The sequence below is a fragment of the Mesoplodon densirostris genome, chromosome 1 (assembly GCF_025265405.1).
Source record: "Mesoplodon densirostris isolate mMesDen1 chromosome 1, mMesDen1 primary haplotype, whole genome shotgun sequence".
In the NCBI taxonomy this organism is placed as follows: domain Eukaryota; kingdom Metazoa; phylum Chordata; class Mammalia; order Artiodactyla; family Ziphiidae; genus Mesoplodon; species Mesoplodon densirostris.
Genome location: NC_082661.1, coordinates 38,832,825 through 38,860,500, shown reverse-complemented (window position 1 = coordinate 38,860,500; position 27,676 = coordinate 38,832,825). Strand labels below are relative to the sequence as shown.

The following is a 27,676-nucleotide window of genomic DNA, read 5'->3' as shown; positions in this document are numbered from 1 at the left end:
TTCCCCAGCAAAGCTTCCTCCTCCAACCTCGGCTCCCCACCCCGCCCCCAGGCCCGGGGACCTTTCTTTAAGTCTTTTCGGGTCTCTCAGAAGAGACACGCAGGTGCTTGGAGACGCTACTGGAGAAGGAGAAAAGCGCTACCGGAGTAACTGTGCGTGAGCGCCCCGGGGCGGGTCCCGGTGGGAACACTCTCCCAGGCTGGCTGGAGCGCGGGGAGGAGCCCGGCGGGGCTGTCACTTCCCACGGGGTGTGTGACCCGCTCGGGTGCCAGTTGAAGAGGCTTCTTCACTTTGGCGATTGCTCCACAGCCATGTCCAAGATCTGGGTTCTCTGGCCACTGGTGAGTCTTCTCCTGCCCGGGCGGGGGCCTCTCCCAGCTCGGCCACTGGGCGGGCGCGGTGCGGGCGGGCGCCGGACTAGCTCCTCCGGGGGAGGCAGGGGGATGCGCGCGTGGGCGGCGGCTTGTCAGGCCTCTGACAGAGAGGCTGGCTCACCAGGGCTGCCAGGACTTTCCCCGAGGGCGGGATCTCAGGAAACCAGGGAACTCGTTTTTCTTGGGGCTGGATATAGAGCGGTAAGCCCGCGGGGCAGGCGGAACAGCTCCGGGTGCTCCCCGGGGAAGCTGTCCGCGGCCCAGAGAGGGGTGGGCGCGGGGGGCGGGCCGGGGCCTGCGGGGTTTGAGGGTCGCTGGAGGGGCCGGAGACACGAGGGGATCTTCTGGACAAGTCCTTACAAGTCACGCCGAAGCACCGCTTCTGTGCTGGTGGATGTGCGCGCCGCGGGGCGGTGAGAACCTGCACTCCCTGAACTGGTAATACAAGTTTCCCGGCAGTTCCCAACTTTAGGGAATAAATCAGCCCCGAGGCGGTGGTTAAACCTGAGGCTTTGGACTGAACCGTTTCTTTCTTGAAAAAGTTATCTTGGGGCTGAATGCGCCTTAAGAGACTTGTTTACCTTCTTATCACTTCACAGAAAAAGAAACTGTTTTGTTTCCCTTCCGGTCATCCCTCTCCTTAAGACCGTGAGTCATTATCTCAGGTTTGGTCTTTTTTTTTTTTTTTTAATTTTCTTCTCTCCATTTTCTTTCTTGTTATCTTTCGTTGCTTGCTGAACTCCGGGGCGGTAGGGAACCTGGGCCTCACTGCTCAGGCGGTGGTACCCGCTGCCACCGCGCACGCGCTGAGGAGCCTGTACTTGGCCTAGAAGCCTAAGCAGCGGCCACCTCGTTTGGAGAGTCCCTACCTCAGCAATGCCAGCTTGGTGATGGCTGCTCGAAGACACTTGGCCTCCAGAGGTTCATGTGAGTTCCGAATTCTCTGAAAGCCAACGGTTTCTTATTTTGTTGGACCCCATCAAAGTGCCAGGCACTGTGATCAGAATGTCTGCGAATGGGATCTCAGTTCATTAGCAGCTGCGCAGTAAGGAAGATGTCCTCATCTCCATTTTACAGATGGCGAAATGGGGTTCAGAAAGCTTAAGTAATCAGACCATGGCGCAATGGGGTTCAGAAAGCTTAAGTAATCAGACCGAGTCCAAACAGTAAGCGGCAGGGCTGGGATTTAACTTAGATCCAGTTCCAAAGCCCGGGCGGTTCGTTGATTGCACCTGATGTCCAGATGACACCAAGAGTTGAAAGGAAAAAAAGCATGGATGTCTGGAACAATCTTATGATTGGAAAAAAAAAAAATTCTCCCTGATCCTTTCAGAAATAATGTACAATATTTGGGCTCCTTTAGAAATTTTCTTCGAGAAAATTTAGGATTCAAAATTGAGAAACCATTTATACAACCTCAGATCACACTCTTCTCTTCCTTATCATTAACCACTGCCTTATTGCAGTGTTAGTTGCTTTGACAATCTCTTAGCTCTTGGAACAACAATACTAATAAGTGTAGCAAAGTTATCAAAGCCCAGAGTTATGCTTAACTTTTATACTATAGCATCTTTACCAGAGGTGCATGTTTAATGCACCAAGGAAACTGCTTTTCTGAAAGAATGCACACACATTCATACACACACATATGTGCATATATATATACACACACATTTATTTATATATACATGTTATAATATCTATAATATATATTAAACATAATTTGCTTATTACTGTTATAAATGATATATGGCCTAAGAAATTAACATTTATCAAATAAAATTTATCAATACAGATGTGTAAAAAGAAAAAATCTGACATAACCCTATCACCTAGATAATCATTGTTTGCATTTTGTAGTATATCCTCTATTTTTCTTTTCTAATATGACTCTTAAATTTAGTTACACAGAATGCTGCCCTGCACCTATCACTGGCACAATACACCTCTATTCTTAAAGAAGTTTCCACACCATTATGTCACCTTGTGTGTCTCCAGAAAATGCTTGCTTTTATGACTTCGCACTTAGTAGGGCTTTATTTACCAGTGTGCAAATAAATTAAATGGGGGCGCGAGTGCTAATTACATGGAACACAGAAGCAAATTTGGTTTAATCATGTCAGTGGACTGGAAGTGGATGGGAGGGAGCGGCCATATTTTCTCTTTTCCTCTTTCTTCCTCTAGTCCTCTTGTCCCTAGCGCAATCTATGGTCAGCAAATATCCCATCCTTTACCTCTTTGCTTCTCTTCCCTTCTTTCTTCCCTCTTGGAGTTAGTTTTCTGTCCCCTAGTTTCTGGGTGTCATTTCCATGGGACCTACGATAAGTAAGTTTGAAAGCCGCAAACAATTCACAAGTGTCTAAAGGATACAGAAAAAGAGGCAAACTTACTTTAGAAATCTGTGTGAGAAATAACTGTGAGGACTGCTGCTGCTTCTTTTAATAGCACATAGTCCTGATAGGTTTTGTCCTGTACTGTTTAGGTCTATGGTTAGGCAGTTACTAGAATAGCCATTTTCCCCTCCTTTATTTCTTAGAGCACTTCTCAAAATTATGGTTGAGGACAAGGAGAGGGCAGCTGAAAAAGAAGTCGGTGTATTTATAAGTAATCATACAGAAGAGTTTCAGGGACAAAATAAAGGACAGTTGTTTAGTTTATAATTTAATAATTTTTCTTTAACCAGCCTAAGAAACATGAAATAGGTTGCAATGTGTTTCTGTTTATTGTTGTTTTTAACAGATTTTCCTTAAATCATAAAAAAACTTGAAAATTCTTATGAATAAAATAAATTATGAAATGTAATTTAAAACATTAACAACCAGGATGGAAAACCAGAAATTTATAAAAGATGGCCAGATTGGAAAGGAAAAATGAAATTGATATATGGAAATCTTTGGGTTCTTCACAACTAGCTACAATTGGGTGAATGAAAAATCTTCTATTGTCTGTCTCCATAATACAATTACCACCCTTAGTGGCAAAATTAGAGTTTAATTTAGAAAAAGCAATTTTTATTCTTGCATTGAGTTTATAGAAGGAAAAAGGTGAAAGACAAAGAGGACTCAGGATTTGGATGTTGCCTCTAAGTAAGTTTCTTTGGGACACTAAACAAGTAATTTACTTCTAAATAGTTCTTAATAGTGGAAATGTCAGTATTTCAAAGGAATCTCCCTGAAGGCTACTAGCACTATACCACAACTGCCAAGGTCAGAGTAATCATTTTCTAAGAGATGATCAAAAACCTGAATAAGGAAATCCCCCACTTGAAAACCCCTAGTGAGTTAAGTGCCTTTTGGTGAATTATCTTAGGTTCCAAAAGTCCCTTAAATGAGCACATGCTTTGTAATAGGTACTAAAGACTTATTGACTTATGATGAAAAATAATAAGTAATAATGTAAAGATAATAACATATATAGCTTATTACCAAAAAATTATTTGTAGGACCATTTAAGTACCTTAATGGATAGTATTGTATTCTTTTTGCTATGTGTGTGTATCTATTCACAAAAGTGGGAAAACAGCATTTAACTACCTAATAAGTCCTTTCATTTTCTGGAAGACCCTTGCTTTGAAATGAAAGAAATAAAATGAATAAATAAATAAACAAAATGAAATAAAATAACGTATCTTTAGCTTTTTATGTAGTTGGACTCCTAACACCAATTAAGTATCTTCCATTCAGTCTTAAACAGGAACAAATAATTCAAAAGTACTTGCCTACTTTCATAATATTTTCTTTGAAGTGAGACTATGAGTTGTAAGGCCCAAATTAGAAAGTTGATGATTGTAAGATTGTTAACTTCACCTTCCTCAGAAGGAAATGGCTAGTTCTCCTCTTTGATCACAGCTCCCTTTCTGATCTGGAATGAGCTTTTGTGCAACCAAGCCATCTCCATCTTTGGGCAGTTAGAAACAGCAGCCATTGCTCTATTGGACACCTGGCCCAAGATCCACTAAGTGGGGGATGATAGACTGGCTCAAGATCCACTAAGTGCAGGATGATAGTGACTTTCGTATGAAATTGTACATTTTGAGTAAGGCCAATCTTGTAAGTTAGCAAATCTGACTACAAATTCAATCGGCAGATGTACTCAGCCCAGCAAGGCAAACAAGCCTACCGTAGGTAGGTTTTGTTAAGCTGTGAACTGGGATAAACTTGGAAAATTAGAATAAACTTTGCTTCGGAGTCATTAACGTCAGGCTGTCCTACAGTCCAGTGATGCAGCATTATGGATTTAGTCACCTCTGTGTTCTGGGAGGCCATAAAAATGTAAGATGTGAGAAACATCAACACTTTTGATTTCTGAGGTCAGAGATCTTAGAAAAAAGAGAGGGGAGACAGAGAGAGAAAATGAACTCAGAACATATGGTGTAAGGCTCTTGCCCCTTGCTGAGGATTGAGGTATGGTTTTTAGCCATCCTCACAAAAGGATCCTTGTTCCTAATGGACTGTTTTTTCACATGGATGTCTGTATGGATTTAGGCCTGATTTCAAAAATTGGGCTTACACTGCCCCAGACTATGTTTTGTCTACCCTGCACAGTATTGACACGTACAGTATGTATGTATGCAGATATGTATTTTTAATATTAGCTGCCACCACTTAAATGTTGGAAGATTTTGGTTTCTCTTGAAAAATGGAAGATCTGGACCCACATGCCACCTGACCCCCACTCCCCTGGATCAAATGGCTGCCCCTTTGGTCCATGTGCACCTCTCCATTTGACCAGCCCCTCCTACACTTTGTTGTCTGTTCCACCTGGATGCTTTACTCCTGTGATAGCCCTGTGACCCCTCTTGGCATTTAAGAACTCTAGGGTTCTAGTTTAGGACTTTGTAGCCCTCCCATCACCCATTTCCTCCACCAAAGATGACTTCTTTTCTTTTCGGGCTTATTTTTAGAAGGGTCATTATTTCTCCATGAAAAGTCAAATTCTGATTTGCAAGTGCAGAGCACAGATGCTGTTACTCTATAACACTCATATCTTCTCACATGTAAATGTAGTTGCCTGCTAACCTCAAATTGTGCTTCCTCCAGTTGGTCTTCAGCTGGGAGGAGCATCAAAATAACCACCAGGGTTATTAAATATTAAGTAACAAGGTGGAACATAATCATAAATAGACCCCATTCTCAGAGATCCAGATTCTTTAGGTCTGTGTTGGGACCTAAGCATTTTTAAATTTTTAATCCATCACTACATGATTCTAATGTCTTTCAGGGTTTTGAAAACGATTTTTGTAACTCTAGCACTAAACTCGAAATCTAATCCCAGATGGAATTCTCTGGGTTTCCTCATTTTGTTTTATTTATGGCTTGATTCAGTCAGGGGTCTAACCAGTCACGTACTCCCACTGCCTCAACTATCTCTCTCCTGGTCTTCCCAAGAAACTAGCCTTAAGAAAGGATGAAAACATTACTGGAATAAGATTACCTTGTGTAATTTTATTTACACATTTTGAAAAAAGTAAGAACGAATGGAATCTTCACTTATCTCTTTAATATAGAAAATTTTCTTTTATTTGTTTTTATTTCAGTTTTTCAATAATGCACCTACTACAAAATGTCATTACTATTTCCTTACCCTTTACACAAATATATTAGAGATGCATTATACAATTGGAAACGGTGAACTATTAATGGTCTTTTTAGAATTCCTTTTTCCTAAAGTATTGATAAGTAATTAAAAGTCTAAAAAGCGAATGACCAGAACTAGCCTGTTGTTCCAGTTGTGTCCTGGACAGTAGGGGACAGTGAGATTTCAACCCCCTAGTGGGGCCTGTAAGACTGGGAAGAAGTTCAGGTTCCTATGGGCCCCTGATGATTCCGGTTCTAAGACTATTTGCAATCTCTTGTCTATTTAGTTCAGTGATAGTTCAAGATGGGAAATCATAGTGCTCAGCTATGAGGAATTCCCAAGTGTGTCTGCACCACTGACCTCCCTCAAATCCAGAATCTGAGGGAATTAAGAGATGGTGGTTTGGGCCTGTATTCATTTCCTGTGGCTGCCGTAACACAGCACCAGACTGGGTGGCTTAAACAACAGAAATTTATTTTCTCTCAGTTCTGGAGGCTAGAAGGAGCCTAGACCCTGAGGTAATGATCTCTTCCTCACCTCTCTCCTTGGCTTGTCAATGGCCTTCTCCCTGTGTCTTCATGTCATCTTCCCCTTGTCTGTGCCTGTGTCCAAGTTTCTTCTTATAGGGACACCAGTCATATTGGATTAAGGTGCACCCAAGGACCTAATTTTAACAATTTCCTCTTTAAAGACCCTATCTCCAAACATGGTGACATTCTGGGGTACTTGGAGTTAGAACTTCACCATAAGAATATGGATGTGAGGGAGATACAATTCAGCCCATAGGAGTCTGAATCTCTTGAGCTAGCTGTGTGACATGGACCAGTCACCCCACCACCAGTTTGGGGCATAGCTTCTCCTATAAGATGAAGGGCTTGGGTTGGGTCATCTCTAAAACTCTTCACCATGATTACTGGAGAGCTTGTAGTCAGCTTGAGTATTTATAATCAGTCTGAAGTGTGTGTTCAGTATTGAAAAATCTCACTGACTGTTCCAGAGATGTCTACTTATTGCCATTTTAAGGGCTGCCATTTTTCACCACCAGACACCTTTTTTTTTTTTTGCCTCTGCTTTTAAAAATTCTTTTCCTGTTTGCTTTGAACTTCACTAAGAACAGAAAAAAAAAAAAAAGGTGATTTTTTTAAACTTCCGTTTCAAACCCTAGCTCATATCTTAGGGCCAATTGCCGCACTGCTTCTTTGAAGTAATGCTAATGGGATTCTCAGTTTCTTCCAGTAGTTTGTTTAATTCAGTCACTGCAATGTTACTCTATTTGTAATTGCCATATTAAATCTTGGGTGTTTATGGTTCCTGGGAAAGTGTGGAGGGCTTGTCAAAGTGAAGTGATATACCTCAAGGGTTGTCATCTGTTTCTGGGTCTGGCCAATGGGATTCTCAGTTTCTTCCAGTAGTTTGTTTAATTCATTCACTGCAATGTTACTCTATTTGTAATTGCCATATTAAATCTTGGGTGTTTATGGTTCCTGGGAAAGTGTGGAGGGCTTGTCAAAGTGAAGTGATATACCTCAAGGGTTGTCATCAGTTTCTGGGTCTGGCCATTCCTGCTCCATTCCTGCTTTGTTTCTTCTATGTAGTAACCAGGTTGGCTATGAAAAGTGATTCATCACTGATGCAGATAATTAATAAAAACCCAACTGTTCTCTCAGTTTCTCATCATCTGATACAAGGGACAAACTCTCACGTCACCCTGTTTCTGAGAGTTTCAAATGGAGCAAATGCAAAGATCGGAGGATAGGAAGACTTCTGATTCCTATTTGTGCATTGCAGATCCCCACCCCTGCAAGGGACTCACAGTGGATATGATGGCACCCAGGTTGGAGGAAGGAGAACCTAAACTCCCCTTCTTTTCAAGCTGCACACCAGGGCTGGGAAGTTTCACCTTCCCTGCCAGCCAGAACCCCAACCTGGACAGTCCTGCTACAGTTTTCCCAGACTAGAGGTCAGGGGACTGACTCCTGGTTTCCAGGAAGTTCCTGCCAGACTCCCTCCATCTTCAGCGTGCATTTGCTTTGAGGTTCATTGTATAATTAACACACAGGGCCAGAGGTGTCAAGTCCTCCCTTAGCCAGTCTTTTTTTTTTTTTTTTTTTTTGCGGTATGTGGGCCTCTCACTGTTGTGGCCTCTCCCGTTGCGGAGCACAGGCTCCGGACGCACAGGCTCAGCGGCCATGGCTCTCAGGCCCACCCAGCCGCTCCGCGGCATGTGGGATCTTCCCGAACCGGGGCACGAACCCGTGTCCCCTGCATCGGCAGGCGGACTCTCAACCACTGCGCCACCAGGGAAGCCCCCTTAGCCAGTCTTAACTGTGGGTTATTGGACGAGTCATTTCATATACTCTGTGCTCAGCTTCCTCCGCTATAAAATAAGACCGTAATAATTCCTCATGTGTAGATTTATTGTGATGACCACGAGGTGATGTATGTGAATGAACTTTGTAAAAAGCTAGGCAAATGTCTAGGGTTTGGTTTCCTGACAACATTTTCACGAACGATTCAGAAGGAGAGAGAGAAGCAAATTTTCTGATTTGCAGAAAATATTAAAATCCTGTAGATAATGAAAGACGCAAGGAGATCGATTTTAAAAATCTATATTGAAGCTGAGCAGGTGCTCATATGGTCCCTTTCTGCTTTGACGTTCCAGAATTCTATGAGATTGGCTGTATGATCCCACTGTGGCTTCAGTGGTCAACATGTTAATTACCAGTGTGATTCAGGAGACATTTACCTTTATCTCTCTTAATAGCTAGCTGCTAATAATGCTTTTGCTGAGGTCCTCAGGTATGTCCCCACTTGGGCTAAGCCAAGTTCCTTTGGGTGTGACCTGCCTGGAAAGCCCTTCCCAGCTAGTCATCCACTTGCAACAAGTCACTGCCCAAATGTCTTCTTATTCCGTGGCCTTCCCAGACCACTCTTCCTAAAACATCACTAGCTCACCCTTCAAACTCTCCATGCCCCCAAGCTTACTTTATTCCTTTAAATAGGACTTATTCCTCCTTGACATATTGCTTATTTCTTTGTTTCTTTATCATTTCCCCCCACATGATGCTTAATATTATGTGTCGACATGACTGGACCATGGCACCCAGATATTTGCTCAAACATCATTCTGGATGTTTCTGCGATGATCTTGCTTGTTTGTTTTGGATGATTTGTACATTTAAATTGGTAAACTTTGAGTAAGTTAGATACCCTCTGTAAGTGAGTGGGCCTCATTCATTCAGTTGAATGCCTTAATAGAATGAAGACTGAGATTCCCTAAGGAAGAAGGAATTCTGCCAGACCGCCTTTGGACTTGAGCTGCAACTCCTCCCTGACTCCTCAGCATACTGGTCTACCCCATCAGCAGAATTTGGACTTGCCAAGCATTTACAGTTGTGTGAGCCAATTCCTTAAAATAAATCAATCTCTCTCCACACACACACACACACACACACACACGCATGTGCGCACACACACACACACACACACACTATTGGTCCTGTTTCTCTCAAGAACCCTGACTAATACAGTACACTTTATTTACATATAAACTCTATGAGAGCTAAGTCTTTATCTGTTTACTGCTCTGTTCTTGGATGTCTGTCTGGCACATAGTAGGTACTCAACAAAGTATTTACTCATTTAAGTAATTGATTAATGTGTTAGCTAATATTATTCCCAGCGGAATATAAAATTGAGGTCTCTGACTTTTTAATCTTTGTCATGATGGAAATTTTAAATTAATTTTATTCCTTTTTTTCCCATTTGGTTATCATTTGCCTTAGTTTATCCACTTTTCACATCTTTGATTTAACTCATTTTCTGGCCTTTTCAACTTTTTTGAAAAAAAATTTTTGAGCATTCTGATCATTTAGTTCTTTGTGGGTTTCCTGCCTTGTTACAGTCAAAAACACACCAGTTTCTGCCTGGAAAGTTTAGGTTAAATCTTTGCATACTACAAACTTGAGCTAATGCAAAAACTTAAAAAAATACAAGCTGTGTGGAACACTGCTTACATAATATCTTGTAAGAGTTAGAACATGCTCTTTAGACCCATCTTTCTTTTTTTATCCTTGACATAATTCTTTGATGCTGAACTAAGTAGGAAATGTTTCCAGAAATTCAGCTCTGTGAAGCAGGTGTGATCAAATATGAGATGAGTTTGGTGCTGGTATCTGCTCCATGGCCAGTGATGTTTACGTCTTTCACTGTTCCACTCGAAGATTCACATTTCTCAAATTCTGAATGTATTTTGGACAGTGGGTTTTGATTTCCAGTCAAAAACTTCAAAACTTCAACAAAATTAGAAAGTACATTTCTTTTAGACATCTCCAGAACGTTTAGTATATGCACAGTTTTTTTTAGAAATAACACTAAGGTAACAATTCATAAATGTTACATTACATAAATGTTAAGCACTCTCTGAGTGCTTGATCATTTAAACCAGGAATTGTGGACCTGCTTGTAATATTGTCACATGACTGCTGGATGGCATTAGCTTACCAAGGAAAGGATGGGACCTATAGCTGTAGGGGACACCCACACACACACCCACACACTATTGGGTATCAACTTTGAGCACCTTTGACTTGTCAATTTTGACTACCCAATTTTGACTCAGATCTCTTTGAGTTTAAATCTGTGTCATTTTCTTCAGTTTCTGGTGAGAAACCAGAATTGAAAGAGAAGGAGAGCAAGTAATATCTCACTGTTAACTCCCTCTTCCCAGCAACAGAGGTGGCTGATAACAGAAAGGAATTGCTTCTACTCAGTTTGGTTGCTTAGATTCAGTTTTCCATTATCTCTTGCAAAAAGGACTTACTGATTTCTTCTAGCTACAGAGATTTTTACATTTGTTTGAGAATTTTCATGTGCTGGCAATGTCTGGAATGTTACATGGTTAGTATATTTAATTTCTGACTGTCAAATAGAAAAAAGTTTGTTATAGAATAAGGATCCTAAAAGGTGAATGACTTTCATTTGAAAGCCCTTCCCATCTTAGCAGTTAACCCTTTGGTGTGATTTCAATCACATTATTATTTCCTAAAGTGCCCAATTCAGTTACTATTCATTAGCTATTGATGCTCTGATCTAGAAGAGGGACTAATATTAACAGGATGACAGGATGACCTTCTGTAGAAAAGGTAAGAAGTGGGGAACTGTCATCTTGAAAAGAGAAATTGATACTAAAAAATACTTTTTGTTCAAAGCTGCTTTAGAAGAAGATCATAGATTCAAATGTGTTTTAAAAAGTAAGAGTCATGCAAATACAACGTTAAAAAATCCCCCAGTGATTAATACATTACAAATAATATGCCCATGTGCAAATCTGCTTTTGGAAACTTAACATTCATTTTCGATTATAATCGATGTTACTTGTCTCTGTGTTCACAGAACCTGGCACATAGAAAGTGCTAGTGAAATGTCTGTTGGGTTGAAAAGGCAGTGGTTTGATAGTGAAGCCAGTATATTTAGGCATAATTCCTCTGATCTGTTTACCATTTCCAATTATTCTTTACATAGAATTGTTCATACAGAGAAAGTAAGCTGTATTTTATGGTGAGTTGGGTGTAGGGGAAAAACCACTGTAATAAGAGTGAGGAGGGCTTCCCTGGTGGCGCAGTGGTTGGGAGTCCACCTGCCGATGCAGGGGACACGGGTTCGTGCCCTGGTCCGGGAGGATCCCACATGCCGCGGAGTGGCTGGGTCCGTGAGCCATGGCCGCTGGGCCTGCGCGTCCGGAGCCTGTGCTCCACAACGGGAGAGGCCACAGCAGTGAGAGGCCCGCGTACCGCAAAAAAAAAAAAAAAAAGAGTGAGGAGATTCAGACAAGTCTTAGCTCTCTACCTTTTGCTCATGAATGACCCTGGATAAGTCAGGTATTTTCTTGATATTTTGGTGTGATATTCCCTCCTGGAGTCTGGATGTTAGAAATGTATTTTTAAATACATCAATACATCCATCCCAGGAGGAAAAGATGGCAACCGCATCTCCTTCATCCCTCCTTCCTTGGAGGTCCCATGGTATTTTGTGACTTAGAAGGGATGCAGGCTTTGGTGACAAAGGGGGAAGGGCTATATGGGAAGATGTGGGGACTCCTGTGGCAGTGATTTATATGCGAAGAATATTTAGTTCCCTTGACCCAGAAGATGCCATAAAGTAGAAGAAAAAAAGTATGCCATGAAAACTATGAAAAATGACCTTGAGGAAAAAATCCTCAAGTAGTTTAAAATTTTTTGATGCTTAGCAATGAATTTACATATTCCACATAAGATGAAAAATTATTTGTATTTGTGTTTAGAGAGACAATAAATGTTTAGAAAACCTGAGAAAGGAATCAAACAGACATTACCCCCAAATGTTTCCATACAGTTTAGAGGCTCATTTTTCTAAGGAACTCAAGCCTAACTAAGATAAATTTGACACAATGTCACTTGGACCTATGGGTTTTGTCTCCAGAAAAAAAAGAACAAATAATAAATTAAAGATTGGTTCTCTATTAAGAGAAGTTCATTTTTCCTGAACAAAAGTGAAGAAAATCCTGTTGGATTTATTGTATGGTTAGATAACCAGGAAGGAGTTCATCAAAACTGTAGATTCTATTGCTATATATAAAAAAGGAAGAAACAGAACATGCTGTAAGCTAAGTACCAGGTTTGGGAGAAATTATCACTTTTTATCCTCACAATAACCCTTCAAGACAGAAAGTACTGTTGTCACTTACAGATCAGGAAACTGAGGCTCAGTGAGGCCCTTTAACTTACCCAAAGTCAGTGTCGGCAGCAGAGCTGGGATTCAAACCACAGTCGTTTTGAAATTTCATGTTTTTTCCTACTCTGCTATGTTGTCCCTCACTGGAACTTTATAATAATAATAATACTGCTTACCAGGCACCTATTTATTATGTGCGAGGAATTGTGCTAAGAACTTGAAGTGCATTATTTTATTTAATCATCACAGCAAACCTATGAAGAAGAGATTATTTCCACCTTATAGATAACAAAACAGAGACTTGGAGAATTTAAGTGACTTTTCCCTCAATCACAGGGCTGATAAGTGGGAGCCGTGACTTTGGAGCCCAGAGCTGTGGCTCCTACCATCCGTGATGCTGTTTCTCGGGTAGTTTGGAGAACCCAAGGTCTGGACTGTCATGCAATTGATCTGCTCCTTTTATGGAGATGAGTCAGTGGAAGGATGGAACCCACGTTGATGTTGCCTGTGCATGGCAAATAAAATACAGCCATTTGGGGCGGCTTACACCTACTTACCAAGTTGCTTAGTTCAGAAGTCAGTAAAATTCTCTTCATGTTTTCCTTTTACAGATATTTACCTCCATTGCTGGACCATTGTCTAAAGGTGATAATGCCCATGTGGCTGATAGCAACTCGGAGATGCTGAAATTGAGTAAGAATATTACTAAAAGGGAGAGCTGCGATGAAGGCCTGCATCGTGAGCACGAATTTTGTTGTCAGCCGTGTCCTCCTGGTATGTTATACAAAAAAAAATCTAACGATCAGAATGAAAATCAGGGTGAGCAGTAGCATATCATAATAATGAAGAGAGTGTTTTTACAGCGTTTAGTTCTCCTGCATTATGGCCTGACTGGGAAGGAAAAAAAATATGACATGATTTTCTGAAGACCAGCTTATGTCATCTTTATCACACTGGTTTGATGTGAGAATAAGTAAATATAATTTATAAATGACATGTACCTCAGAAATGAGAGGATTTATTTATTTAGCTCCATTTTTCAATAGCAAAAGCAGACTAATTTTTGGATATTAAAACTTAGCACATCAGACTGGTTAGAATATATCATAATAATTGTGGAGCTCTGAAAGCAAGGGACTTCTATCCTTAAGAGATGTCACAACACTTCCCTTCGATCAGAAAGTCTCTGAGAAAGCTGTTTGTCCTAGCACTGCAGCCTGCAAAATTTGCATTTTACAAACGAATAACTAGATAAGCTAGGAAAGCAACCGACAAAAACCAACCATTTTTTAACATCAGTATTTTTGAAATGAAAACCAATTTCAGATTGGAAATCCTTCAAAGAGTAGCAAATTGGAAACCAAGCAAAATGCAGTTGGGCAGAATTTTTTTTTCAACATGGAGTAGAGCTGACTACTGTTTTATACAGATCTGGATCTCCCAGTTGCATTGTGAAGGAAAACAGGAAGATAAAGGAAAACAACACATGGGCATATGCGATAGATTAATAGAACCATAAAGGATGGTGGTAAGTTTCATGTTTGGCTTTCCAGGCCTCCAGCACTTTAGTTGCTAAACAGGCACGGGCCCTGTTTATAAAAAGATTCTAACAGTCCTTCTTGGCCTTCTCTCCAGGTTTTAATAACCCTAATGGAAAATCTCTCATAATCTAACCCATTTATATTTAAGCGTATTCACATTTACTCTTCTCCAAATGAGAATGAAGAATGACTTTCTGGCTTTTTTGTAACTTGCTAAACACCATCTATTTTTCCTGTGAATTGAGACCTTTACTCATATTTTTAAAACCTAAAATGGAAATTAAAATGAAGATAATAAGCTTTGAATATCAAATTGCTAAGGACTTTGTTTGCTTTTTGTTTGTTTGTTTTGCTTTGTTTTATTTTCGTTTTAGAAGTGGTGAGTTTGCTGTGAGATAACTCTCATATGTCATTCTTGGAATGTAGATTGTTTAAAAACCTTTTAAGAAGGAAATTTGGATATGTGGATCAAAAATTTGAAAATACACTGATACAGTAATAGGTTTATAGAAAAATGTCTTAAGAAAATAGTCAAAAATAAACGAAAATATTTTATGCATGACATTTCACTATGATACCCAATGATGTAAGTTTTGGTAAATTTTGGAGTATTCAAAGACTGGAATATTATGTATCAATCAAAGTCATGTTTTCTGATATATTTCTGATATAAGCCTCAATGTATATAAATTCCCTTAAGAGATTTCTAACTGATCTGCTGGCTGGATTAACTAATTCTCTCTGCTCCATCTCTAAAAGATCCTGGATGGTGTCTAATATATACTAAACACTCTTTCCACTTCTATTCCTTTTTTTTTTTAATTTTAAGCTTATCAATATTCAGATTGCTTCCAAATTTGTTTATGCTCGTTGGTGTTGTGATATTAATATGTAATTTAATTAAATATTACATAAACCAATATATGAATACACAGAAAAAACAGATTTTATTTCTATGAAAATTATTTTGAATGCTTTGGAGAATTTCAGTAAAGTCAGGTTACTAAAAAAAATGTTAATGAATTAGGTGGAGGCAAAATACATGGAAAAATCACAAAAATGTTAAAGCCTTTCATACAGATTATTGGTGTCTTTAAGTTTGCTTTCCATCAAAGAGAAAGGAAGAAAGAAAAGAAAGAAGGAGGAGAAAAGAAAGAAAGAAAGGGAGAAAGGAAATCAGGGACTTCCCTGGTAGTCCAGTGGTTAAGAATCTGCCTTCCAATGCAGGGGACTCGGGTTCGATCCCTGGTCAGGGAATTAAGATCCCACATGCCATGGGGCAACTAAGCCCGCATGCCACAACTACTGAGCCCACGCACCTCAACTAGAGAGCCCATGTGCTGCAAACTACAGAGCCTGTGCACTGCAACGAAGATCCCATGTGCTGCAACTAAGACCCAACGCAGCCAAAAATAAATAGATAAATAAAATAAAGATGAAGTCAGATTTTGCCCCCCAAAAAAGAAAAAGGAAATCATAGGCGATGCATTTTGGATGTGACTTAAGTGAGAAAGACTGTGGAATTCTAATAACTTGTTTCTACATCACAAGAGTGGCAAATAATTATATAGTTATATTTTATAAATTGAAATGTTGACAGTATTTTTTTCAATGATCCCTTATGTGAACTGACATTTTTAATCAAAAAGTCCTCATCACATCACCATATCCAATAAGAAGGATTCTATGGTACACTGCATACATTATATATATATATATATATATATATATATATATATATATATATATGCACACACATACACACATATATATGTACACACACACATATACTCACATGTATATATGTGTGTATTTATGTGCATAGGAATGCACCAAAATGAAAACAGTATCTCAGAGTGGTTGATGTATAGGTGCTTTTTACACTTGCCTAAATTTTCCAAATTTTCTACAATGAGCATATGTACTATTATACTCAGGAACAAATATATTTTAAAATATTATTTTCAAGAAAACAACTACTTTTTAAATATTTTGATAAATCTAGGTTGTATACATTGGAGGAAAGAAAGAACTTGTGATATTGTATCCTTGTCATGCTGTAGGCATTGTGCCAGGCACATTCTGCAAGGTAATTCATTAAAGAGGCCAGTTCATTTAGAAAGCAGTATAATTCCACTGACAAGCAATTAAAGTTGTACTTTGGCTTGGTTTTCTTAAACATACTGCTGCAATGGTATAGAACCCTTATGCACTGTATTTAAATTTGGTTCTGAGTTTCCACAATGTATTTTTTTTCTATTGACCTATCATTGCCTTTGTTTACTAAAATATTGTATATGTTTAAATTTCATAATTTGTTTATGTAGTATTTTGTTTTATCAAAAAGAATGCTATGAAATCATTAAGAAAGTCATGTTCCTAGGAGAGACAGCATACATTATTTTTGCTGTTCATGCACATACGGCAGATGAAACTTTAGACTTAAACTGCACACCAGCTCTGGGAAACATCCTGGAAGGTATTACTGGACACTTCTGCTAACATCCCATTGGCTGGGACTTAGTCACATGACCATGCAAAGGAGGCTGGGAGATGTAGTCTTGACTCAGGGCAGCCATGTCCCCTGGTAAATATCCTATTCCTATGGGAGAAGGGAAAATGGATATTGGGTGACAATCAGGGATCTCTGCCACATTGACTAATTCTTTTCAAAGTCCTAAATTAGGGAAAACGTAAAGACATTGTAATGTGTTAAACTGTGTACTAATCATTTGCAGTTAAGTTTTTAGCATCCAGAGTGGGCATACCAAGTAAATAATTCCTCCATAGAGTGATCCCAGGAAGGCAAATGGGGAAGCTTTGACTTCAGAGAGAGAGTTATGGGACAGTGTTAAAAAGGAAAAGGCAAAGCAAGTGAAGAACCATGTCCCAGGGCACACATTCTCCAGTGCAGCAGACAAGCCACGGGGACTGTGAGATGAAGGCAGAGAAACAGGACAGAGCCCCTGACCTCAGGGAGCTTCCAGTCTTGGAATGTAAACTCCTACACTTTACCAGCTGTGGTAACACTTCAAAAGTTTTGTCTTACTTTGTAACATGGTAGCTGAAATCTTTACCAAGCAGATATCGAATAATGTTTAATAGCTCAAGTTCTGGCATCAGACCCTGCTTTCAAATCCTCCATCTGACATTTAGAGGATGACCAACATATTTTGGTTTGCCTGAGATGTCCCCAATTTTAGCACTGAAAGTCCCACATCCTGGGCAAACAGGGATGGTTGGTCCTCCTAGCTATTAACAAGCTCCTTTGGCAAGTTACTTGACTTCTTTGAGTCTGGTTCTTTAACTGTAAAATGGACATAATAATAGTTCTGACCTTTTATGATTATTGTGAACATTAAATGGAAATGTGTTAATAGTGCTTAGCAGAGTCCTTGGCTTAATAAGTATTAATATTATCATTTATTATTACCATTATAAGAATTGTTATGGATCTGATGGGTGCACGTACATTTTACTTGCATTCTTCTGGATGGAAACTACATGCTGTACTGGAATAGGTGAAACTGAGTATTTGTGTTGGTTTTATAACATATTTCTTATGAATGGCAAGGAGCTACTGTTACTGAGGAATTTTCTTTTCAAATTTAATATAGATCTCCAATGTTCCTTCTTTCACCTTCTCTGTATACTAATCTTTTTTGTTGTTGTTCTACTAATCTTTTTTTGTTGTTGTCATGGGATCTAAAATGAGAATATTTTCTGAACAGTCATGTAAAGTAATTGTCTGAAATGTTACAATAAATTTTCTTTTAAAAGGCAAAAAAAAGAATGCTATGAGGTTATTAAGAAAGTCATGTACCTGGGGAAAGAGCATAAATTATTTTTGCTGTACATGCGAGGGGGGCAGATTAGATTTTGCCTATTCTTTTTAATTAGTTATAACATAATAATTACAGTCACTAGTCAGGCTTTTCTCTTAGATTTCCCTTTATATTTTCTATCTCTTTCATCTTCATTCTCTATTTCCTTGCCCTAAACTAGCTTTCCCCACAGCACTTATCACCACTTGCCATCTTGTATTTATTTGTGCATTGCCTGCTTCTACCTTGACAATGTGAAGCCTTTTGAGACCAGGCTTTGTCTCATTTCCTGCAGTATCTCCAGCTCCTAGAAAGTGCCTGGCACACAATAGGTATTTAATAAACACTTATTAAATAAATGAATTTTCCAGAAAGCATTGTTGTATAATGCTTACTAATAGAAATCCAATGACTCATTTTATTTTTAAAGTAAATAAAAGTAAATGCGAATATGATTTAAACTTTTGCGTATTAAGATAGCAAACCTGGTAATAAATTTCGTTGTAAATACGTTCATGCCTGCACATCATAACGTATTCTGTCCCTTAACGGCAAAGGAATAGAAAGAAAGGGGAGTGAAAAGGGAACTGTGAGCACTTACTAGGCAGGTCCTGTGGAGTAATGTTAGCCATGCAAGAGAAGTATGATTATCTACATCATATGCACGAAGAAATTAGGCTTAGAGAGATTAAGCACTTATTTTTGTTTGTTTTCTTTTGTTTTATTTGGCTGTGTCGGGTCCTAGTTGAGGCATGTGGGATCTTTTGTTGCAGTGCACTGACTTCTCTCTAGTTGTGGCACATGGGCTCAGTAGTTGCAGCACAAGGGCTCTGTAGTTGCGGCATGCAGACTCTCTAGTTGTAGTGCTCAGGCTCAGTAGTTGTGTCGTGCAAGCTTAGTTGCCCTACTGCATGTGAGATCTTAGTTCCCTGACCAGGGATCGAACCTGCATCCCCTGCATTGGAAGGTGGATTCTCACCCACTGGACCACCAGGGAAGTCCCAGATTAAGCACTTTGTTAAAGATATTGTTGCTATTAAATATTTGACCAAAGTCTTCAGAACTTCAAATGTTCTCTTCCTTAAACAATACTGTCCTTGTCAGGATTTGTGGACTTTGGAAAGTAAAATAAGTCAGAGAAAGAAGAATTAATTAGGTAACCTCAGTGGCCAGTGGCAGTCATCTCTACCATGAATTTATACTTAGCAACCTTCTTTTCTCCTCCCGCCAAAGTTGGTAAAGGCGTCTCTTCTAGTGCTGTTTTGGTCATTCTAACCTCTGTTTTATATGCTCCTGTTTTCAATCATCCTATTTCTGTAGGCATATTCCTTAGTGACTCTTTTAGCTTTTGTCATGGGAGAAATTCTGTCCTCTTGCCACAATTTTTACAACAACTTTCTCCCCTACTATATTTATATTTCATTAGCTTAGCCCCTCCACTCCTGTTTTATTATCATCCCTGCAGACCTCCCTTGCTGTTGCATAACTACCTTGCGTTTAAACACTTGCTCCGTTTTTTTCTTGGGCAGGCAAACGGAAAAAAGATGATTGCAAAATTGATGGAGGTGAACCAGAATGTGTGCTCTGTGCAGAGGGGGAGGAGTACACAGACAAGAACCATCATTCTTATAAATGCAGAAGATGTAGAGTTTGTGATGGAGAACATGGTAAGTGTCTTAAAAAACAATCGAAAGGGACCAATCATGGTACTGCATGTAGCACCATGTATAATACAGTCTGAAATTGGGACTTATTCTGGCCCTATGTCAGCATACAGGAGGGACAGGATGGGCCTGGCTGGGGTGAAGCAGGACCAGGTACTGAGTGACATTTATGAGTCAAGTCTAGGCAATTCTCCTAGATGTAGGAGAATGACTAAATGTAAACATGGTGAGCAGGGTCCATCAGCTCCAATCAAAATTGCGGGGACTTTTTTTTTTTCCTGCTTTGATTTATGCTTGTATAATGGCTTTTGTTCTTAGCCAGAAAGAGCTCAGACGCCTGCAGATACAAGGACAGAGGAACCCAAGAGGTGGGTGGGTTGCTTCCCCTTCTTTGGGGATCTGGTTTGTCCTGATAATTCCAACTGGGGACCTGAATTTTCATGGATATCCCAATCTATCTTGAGGGTTCAGATTAAAATAAAACGGAAGTATTCCCAGTTTTGTTAGACATCAAGAACTCTCTGGATGTAAAGCTTTTCTCATCCCTATTTAGGCTCTAAAGCAGTGTTTCTCAACCCTGGCTGTACATTAGAATCAAACAGGAAGCTCTGAAAAATGCCAACATCTAGGTCCCGTTTCAGAGCAATAAAATAAGAATCTCTAAGCAAGGTTTTTGGCATTGGTCTGATTGAGTAGGTCTGGGGCAGGGCCTGACATTCTGCATTTCTAACAAGCCTCCGGGTGATGCTGATGTTGCTGGTCTATAAGCCATACTTTGAGGAGCCAGGCTCTAGATGAGAAAAAGGGAGCCATTTAAGTACAGGTGGGGTTGTCTAGGTTGCTGGATTGTCTGTCTACTTAAAACTCTGCTAAATGATTTCAACCTGGGGTTGCCCATTTGGCATTTAAATGCTAGTTGTGTTACAAAAGGTGTGATGGTGTGACTGCTAACAAGCGCTGGATCTCAATAATCCATGCAGCTCCTGCCCAACCTTTTCATCGTCCATTTATAACTAGCTGCTCTAATTAATAGTCTGCAAATTGGTTTTCTAGGCCTAGAAGTGGAAAAAAACTGTACCCGGACCCAGAATACCAAGTGCAGATGTAAACCAAACTTCTTTTGTAACATATCTCTGTGCGAACACTGTAACCCTTGTACCACGTAAGTTTTAGTCTTTCTCTGGTTAAAACACTAGGTATATCTTGAGAGAGAATGATTTCCTAAAGGGAAGCCTCCAAGCAACTAGATAACCATTTCTTCACCCAAACATCCTATAAACGTTCAAAATAAACGTTCAAAAACGTTTATTGAACACCTCCTACATGCTTGATACTGTGCTGGCTGCTCAAGCCAACGATTTGAGCAGACACGGGCCAGGCTTTGAGGGTCTAAGGCTAGAGGCAGAGAGTGTCAAGAAAAGCAGTGGTTATTGTGTTCACACCACGTGGCAAGAAGAGACTTGTACTCAGGGTGTTGAATTATATAGGAAAAGCTTTCAACTCTGCCTGGGGAGATGGGAAAAGATATGACACATGGCTTGAGTCTTGAAGGAAAGAAAGAGCCTTACCAGGTGTACATGGATGGAAAGGACATTTCAGGCAGGGGAACAGCCGCTGCAAAGAGATAAAAGGAAGCTCTGGAGAACAGACGACCTGGCTGGAGTGTAGGAAAGACTGAGAAGGAGCCAGGGTCAGATCATGAGTGACCTGTCTTTCATGCTAAAAGAGCTTGGTTTTGACCCAAAGATAGAACACCTGATTATAGATTTCACTTGTCTTCTGATTAATTGGATGATTTTGAGCAAATCACTTAACCTCTCTGAGCTTCGGTTTCCTCATTCATAAGATGCAGATAATATTCATTTTGTCTTATCAAACTAATTTCTGTGAAGATCAGACTGGCTAATATGTGTTGTAAAAACAGCTTTCGCTTTGTAAGATGTTGTTTTGTATAAATATAAATATTTAGGATTATATTCATGTGCCTTTCATTAAACTTGTAATTCACCTTGGGAAATTTTTAGGAGTTCACTTAGTAGACTTGAAAAGCAGGGACACAATGCCTTATGTCTCTTATTTACTAGAAAATGTTAAATTATGTGCAGTTAACCTAGACTCTCCTTTCTAGCCTAAGTGTCTGAGAGTACGTGACAGTATAAGTGGGGATTGGGAGGGGAACTAATATAGTAAAATAATGATAATAATAATAATTCTAAATACTTCATAATCTTGATTTAATTTTCTTTTCACAGTAACCCTTTGAGGCAAGTAATATTATCTCCTTGTTATTGATGAGAAAACAGGCTCATGGTGGTTAAGTGACTTGCCCAAGCTCACCTAGTTAAGTAACAGGCAGAGCCAGGTTATAATTCAGACAATTTGTCAGTGTTTGGCTGTCTGAAGAAAATCCCACAGGAACCTCTTGAGTGTTGTGATCACCACTTGATGCTAAAATGGGTAACCTTTAAGGACCACCTAGGTAGACTCCCTAAGCAGCAGCCTGGACAGTGGCTATTGTTTGGCCATTTTATTGTTCTATGGGACTGTTTGGAAATTGCTTTTGGCAATTTATGATTTTAAGAGCACAGTTTATGACCAAATTAAACTTTATTTTTGTGTCTATTTCATCCTTTTTCTTATATGTTGATGTTTTAATACCTTCTTTTACCTCAAGGCATTTTAAACCATAGTCATTCTTTAGGATATTTTTCATCTAAACAACCAAATTATGTTATGAATTTGCACCAGTGTAGATGCTAATTTAGAAATATTTGAGGGAATATGTTTGCCAAAAATGCAAAAATGAATAAAATGGCCCTGGATTTATAGTGTGTCATTGAAAATGATCAAGGAATCAGTCCACCAGGCTTTTTGAATTCCCTCTGTATTTTTTTCTAGGTGTGAACATGGAATCATTGAGAAATGCACACCAACCAGCAACACCAAATGCAGAGAAGGTAATTATTTCTTTTTATGATTATATTCTCCTTTCTTCCAGCCCCACTGTAAAATATGAAGAAAAGCCAATCCCAAACTTTTGATTCTTTGAGAGTACTTTGTTTTAGTCTTAAAAATTGCTTACTTTCATTTACCATGTCCAGTGTTCCAATCTACAGGATCCAGATCTAACTTACACAGTTTATGGGCCCTCCTGATCCTCATTCCAATATCTGCACTAATATACAGGGGTAAGTTCTTACTTTGTTCAAACTGTAGATTGAAGTAACTTAGGAAGTAGTTGTTCACAAGAATTCCCTCCTGTCTCCTACCTACCAGGAGAAAGAAAGCTCCTACCAGGTAGGCAGCTCTGGTATGGTGTTAAATTCCTGCTTCTAAATGCACCCCTGGGAGCTGGTAAGAACAGATGATGTTATCTCTCAGCTACTGTTTTTGAGCAACCATTCTGGGGCACTGATTGGGTGTTCCCATCCTCCCCATGAACAAGGGTATCTGTATTTAGGCAGTAGCTGAGTTGGCCAAGAATTGGAAGTAGTCCTTCACTCTACATTGAGATCATCCCACGCACAAAGAGAATTCAAGGAGCGAAGGCATTGCAGGGGACACTTGATAAATTCACCCCTGTCTGTGCCTCCTTTCCCTTGTCCAGACTCCATGCTTTTTGATGATTTCTCCACCTTAACATACTGTGGCAATACCTTTTATGCGAGGGTTACTTAGTAAAGTCAGCACATAAACCAAAATTGGCTATACTTATAATTACTCTAGAAAAATCCCTTTAGATCATTCATACAACACATGGTAGTGCCAACTTTCAATAACTCTGAAACATCCAATTTTTCTTTTTCTGTTGGAACAAATCACTGTTTCTCCAGGTCAGCTGAAGATAAAGAGATTGCCTTGCCGTTAGAGATTGTTTAACTAAAAATATAAACTCAATGTTTAAACACTTAAATTGTGCTTGGAGACTTCTAGATTTCTTTCTTCCACCTCATGCTGACTTCAAGGCATACACTTATTGAGCATATATATTTGAGTTATTTGTGAGTGTGTGTACTTGAGTTTTGGGGCATTAAATGCCACTTCATGGCAAACTGATGTTGACTTTCCATAGCCTATGGCTTCTGTGCCCAGCTTCAAGCCAGTGAGAGGGGGTGGTGATGGCCATACAATAAGTCAAAAGCCAGCTTCAGTCTAGGCCAGTGTGTGGTAACTGGATGGCTCCATTAAGGTGTGGCATACCTCTAGACCATTTGACTCGGTGGGATGGAATTTTCAAAATCAGGATGAATCTGCCTCTTATGGTGCTCGGTTGCTTTAAATTTCAATGAATAAGTTTCTCCTTTCTTCTCACACTTCTCTTAATATGAGAGTATATTCTCACATGCTTCCCACAAGGCTGAGACCTGAGTCTGATAGAAATTTCTTGGATCTTTCAGAGGTGAAAAGACGGCGCAGGAATAGGAAGAATGGTCACGAGAAATCTATAACCTCAAATACTGTAAGTGTTGAAACATGCATCAGCTTTCTTAAAAAAAATAGAGAAGGTAGTCATTCAGCTTTTTACTTTTACTTTTTTAAAAACAAACATTTATGATGCCTGTGTGTGCATGGGTTAGAGGGGCATCAAAAATGAATTAAGATATGGTGCCCAGTTGATAAGAAGCTTCTATACAAATAACAAGAATTAATTCTTAGTAATAAATTCTCACTTACACAAAGGGAGTTGAGAAAAGGATGTGGCCAAGCTTCCATGTTCCATGTTGGTATTATCCTGAAGATAAATACAGAAAGACATCCTTTACCAGAGTAGGGATTCAGTATCCAAGTCCAGGCACAGAGATAACACTTAAAGCTATTGTAAAGGTACAACTCAGCTCTTTCCAGACACTTGTTACCTTATCTGTCACCATATCTTTTTACGACATGGAATCAAAGCATTTCAAATAGCAAAAGAGGGGGTTCCCTGGTAGCCTAGTGGCTTTCACTGCCATGGCCTGGGTTCAATCCCTGGTCGGGGAACTGAGATCCCACAAGCCACGCACAGAGCAGCCAAAAAAAAAAAAACCACACACACATATAGCAAAAGATACACTGGGGAGAGTAACCAGTTCACTTGATGAATAACGATTTTCTCATTTGGGGCCAGTGGGGCTTAGGGTTCTTTAAATCAATATGGTACAAAATCATTTCAACTTAAACTATGTTGTCGTGTCAAAAATTAGAATAGTTACAGTAAAGAAAATTTTAGAATGATTATGGTTATTATGTTTATTTTCATGAGTCTATATAAAGAATAATCTCAGCACATTCCACAAATTACTTAGGTTCCCTTCCTCCGTTAAAAAAAAAAAAAAAAAAAAAAAAGCCAATATTCCTTAGTTTCTGGTTAGGCTGGAAACTTTCAGAATAAAAATTTGAATGGTGAAAGAATCCTCCTTAGTCACTTAGTCTAAATTTATACATTTAGAGTATTTTATTACATTTAGAGTATTCTATTACATTTAGAATATTCTAAATATATTTTATCTTTCTCCTTCCCTCCATTTTTTTTCTTCCCAGGAATTGATGCCAGTGAATTTCACAGGTAAAACTTTTATCATTTTATTTCATCGAGATGGCTTCCTTAGGAGTCACAGGCTAATTTTAGAGTTAAATAATTTTGTGAATTTCAGTAACATATAGTGGGGTCTTGCCGTTTCTTGAGGTTCCAGTTCTTCCTGCTCACCAAAAAGGGTTTATTAAGCAGTTTGTTTAAATGTATAACCAATACTCAGGTAACATAAGATGCTGTATTCTGAAGGCTTAATTTTCCTTCACAAGCAGTTAGGTGTAGTATAGAACTCCTGCTTACATTGACTCAGAGGCTAATCTGAATTGTAGACTCAGTTATTATTGGTGTATCCTAGTTCCGTAACAACATTCATGATTCTATTCTGTTCTGTTTTTCGACCTGTGAGTCAGTGATAAGATGGTCATATAAACTCTTGGCCAGCCTTTTAGATGTGTGGGTCATTGATCATCAAATCCATAGGGACATTAGAGGTGATCTTTTCCAGCCCTCTTACTTTACAGATGAGAAAAGAAGGCACAGAGATGTTATGTATCTTGCCCAGGTAATAGAGCAAATTCCTGGGGACACAGGAGGAGTTGGGATTAGAACTCAAGGTTGTTTCTGTTTTTGTTTTTCCCTGACTGGCTCTTTAGATCTCTAGGACTTACCCATATTCTTAAGTACTGTAAGAGGAGAAATAAACATGGTTTTCAGAAGTGGGAATTTTGTTTAGAAAAACAAATTTTCAGAAACTATTCTCTATTTTTCAGACATTGACTTGGGAAAACATATCATTAGTATTGCTGAACAAATGAAAATAACTGAAGTTAAAGAATTTGTTCGGAAGAATGGTATGGAGGAAACTAAAATAGATGAGATCAAGCACGACAATCCCCAAGATACAGCTGAACAGAAAGTCCAACTGCTCCGTAATTGGTATCAAAGTCATGGGAAGAAAGATGCATATTGCACTTTGATTAAAAGTCTCAGAAAAGCCAAACTTCATGCTCTTGCAGAGAAAATTCAAGATATAGTCCAGAAGGACATTACTAGTGAACATGAAAATGCAAACTTGCAAAATGAAAATGAAAGCTTGGCTTAAAGTGAAAAACAACTAACAGTTCTGAGAATATACTAAAGAAAGATTAATGTTCAAATAAGCTCTGGGCAGCTGCAAGCTATAAATATTGCTTGGCTTTTTTTTTTTTTTTTTTTACTGGGTGTGTTTTCTATTTTCATTTATTAGATTTGTAGAGCTAATATATTTACAGGCTTTGAGCATCTCATGATTCTGCCTTCAAGGATGTTTAAAATCTAGCTGGGAAGACAGACACAGTTAAGAGTAAATACAGGGGCATGTTAAGTGCTCAAAAAAGAACGTATGCAAAGGACAAAAGATTTCAGATCATGTTCAAGTATCTAACATATGATTCTGTAAGTATGAATGTAATTAACATATGTAAATACAAATGCCTATCCGCAGGCTGACCTCATTCCATAAATCAGTAGATGTGATCTTTTATTGTCATGTCACAATCAACTGCCTCTAAATTACCTCCCCAGCTCCACTGATAATTCTAGAGATTTACCATATTTGTAAATTTTATTTACAGCTTTGAGAGGAGCATACTCAGGGAAAGCTTGCACATACATCTGAATGTAGAATTTAATAAAGTTCTACCTCAAAGGTATTTGCACAGATGATTGGCATTTCATGGTGAAATATTTCAATTTTGAATTCATATAGAAAATGCAGACTCAGTTATAATGCTTGGCTATTTTATATTTGTTTGTCACTTTGGATCAAAATAATCCACTTCTTTCTCAGGTGTCAAAACATTTTGATCAGGAAAGAATTACTAGATCATTGGCACCTCTCCATTTCCTCCTTCATGTACGTCTTGGTGGTCTGTGCACCCCCGACTTGGAAGGACTGCCTAAGCAACACTTAACTGATTCATGCAAAGCTGGGACTGCCCTTGGAAATACCTAGCTTAGTTTGGAGAGACTAACTGGTCTTACGGAAGGTAGCTTTGTGGCATAGCATGAACCCATGTCTACCACCAAAGCTGATAAGGTAGATTCTTATTTTGCTCCATCCACCACAAAATGTTTAGTAACTCCCCATGTGTTCTCTGTTGATGCAAAGGCAGCTTATACATAGCAAAAGTGAAATCATACCAGGTTTCAGGAATCGCTCTTGTTATTTCCTGTAGCTTCTTAGACAAACAAGCCCCTTTCCCCACTACCGCTTCCTTACTTTTACATTTAAACACTTTTGAAAGTTTATACTAAATGTGAATGTTAATAAATACTATTAATATTTATATAGTTGTAAGCTGAAGACAGTTATAAGCTGAAACAGATACTCAGGACTACCTAAAGAGCTTCCATTGATGGAAGATGTTTTCCTCTTATGTTTGGAAATAGAAAATATAGGCAAAACTATTTAATTAAAATCATGTTTTTGGTA

At 39.1% G+C, this 27,676-nt stretch overlaps 1 protein-coding gene across 2 annotated transcripts; it reads left to right on the top strand.

Annotated features, from left to right (window-relative positions):
- The first annotated feature begins 38 nt into the window (after window positions 1-38).
- Window positions 39-27,676, top strand: FAS (Fas cell surface death receptor). 2 transcript variants are annotated; one of them, XM_060115710.1, is made up of 9 exons: window positions 39-341; window positions 13,274-13,436; window positions 19,557-19,694; window positions 20,745-20,853; window positions 22,590-22,648; window positions 22,808-22,879; window positions 24,089-24,150; window positions 25,212-25,236; window positions 25,974-27,676. In XM_060115710.1, the coding sequence occupies exons 1-9, from the start codon at window positions 312-314 to the stop codon at window positions 26,303-26,305; spliced, it is 990 nt and encodes a 329-aa protein (XP_059971693.1). In that variant the 5' UTR covers window positions 39-311; the 3' UTR covers window positions 26,306-27,676. The 2 variants fall into 2 exon arrangements, with proteins under 2 accessions (XP_059971693.1, XP_059971603.1); XM_060115620.1 differs by having other exon boundaries at window positions 22,793-22,879.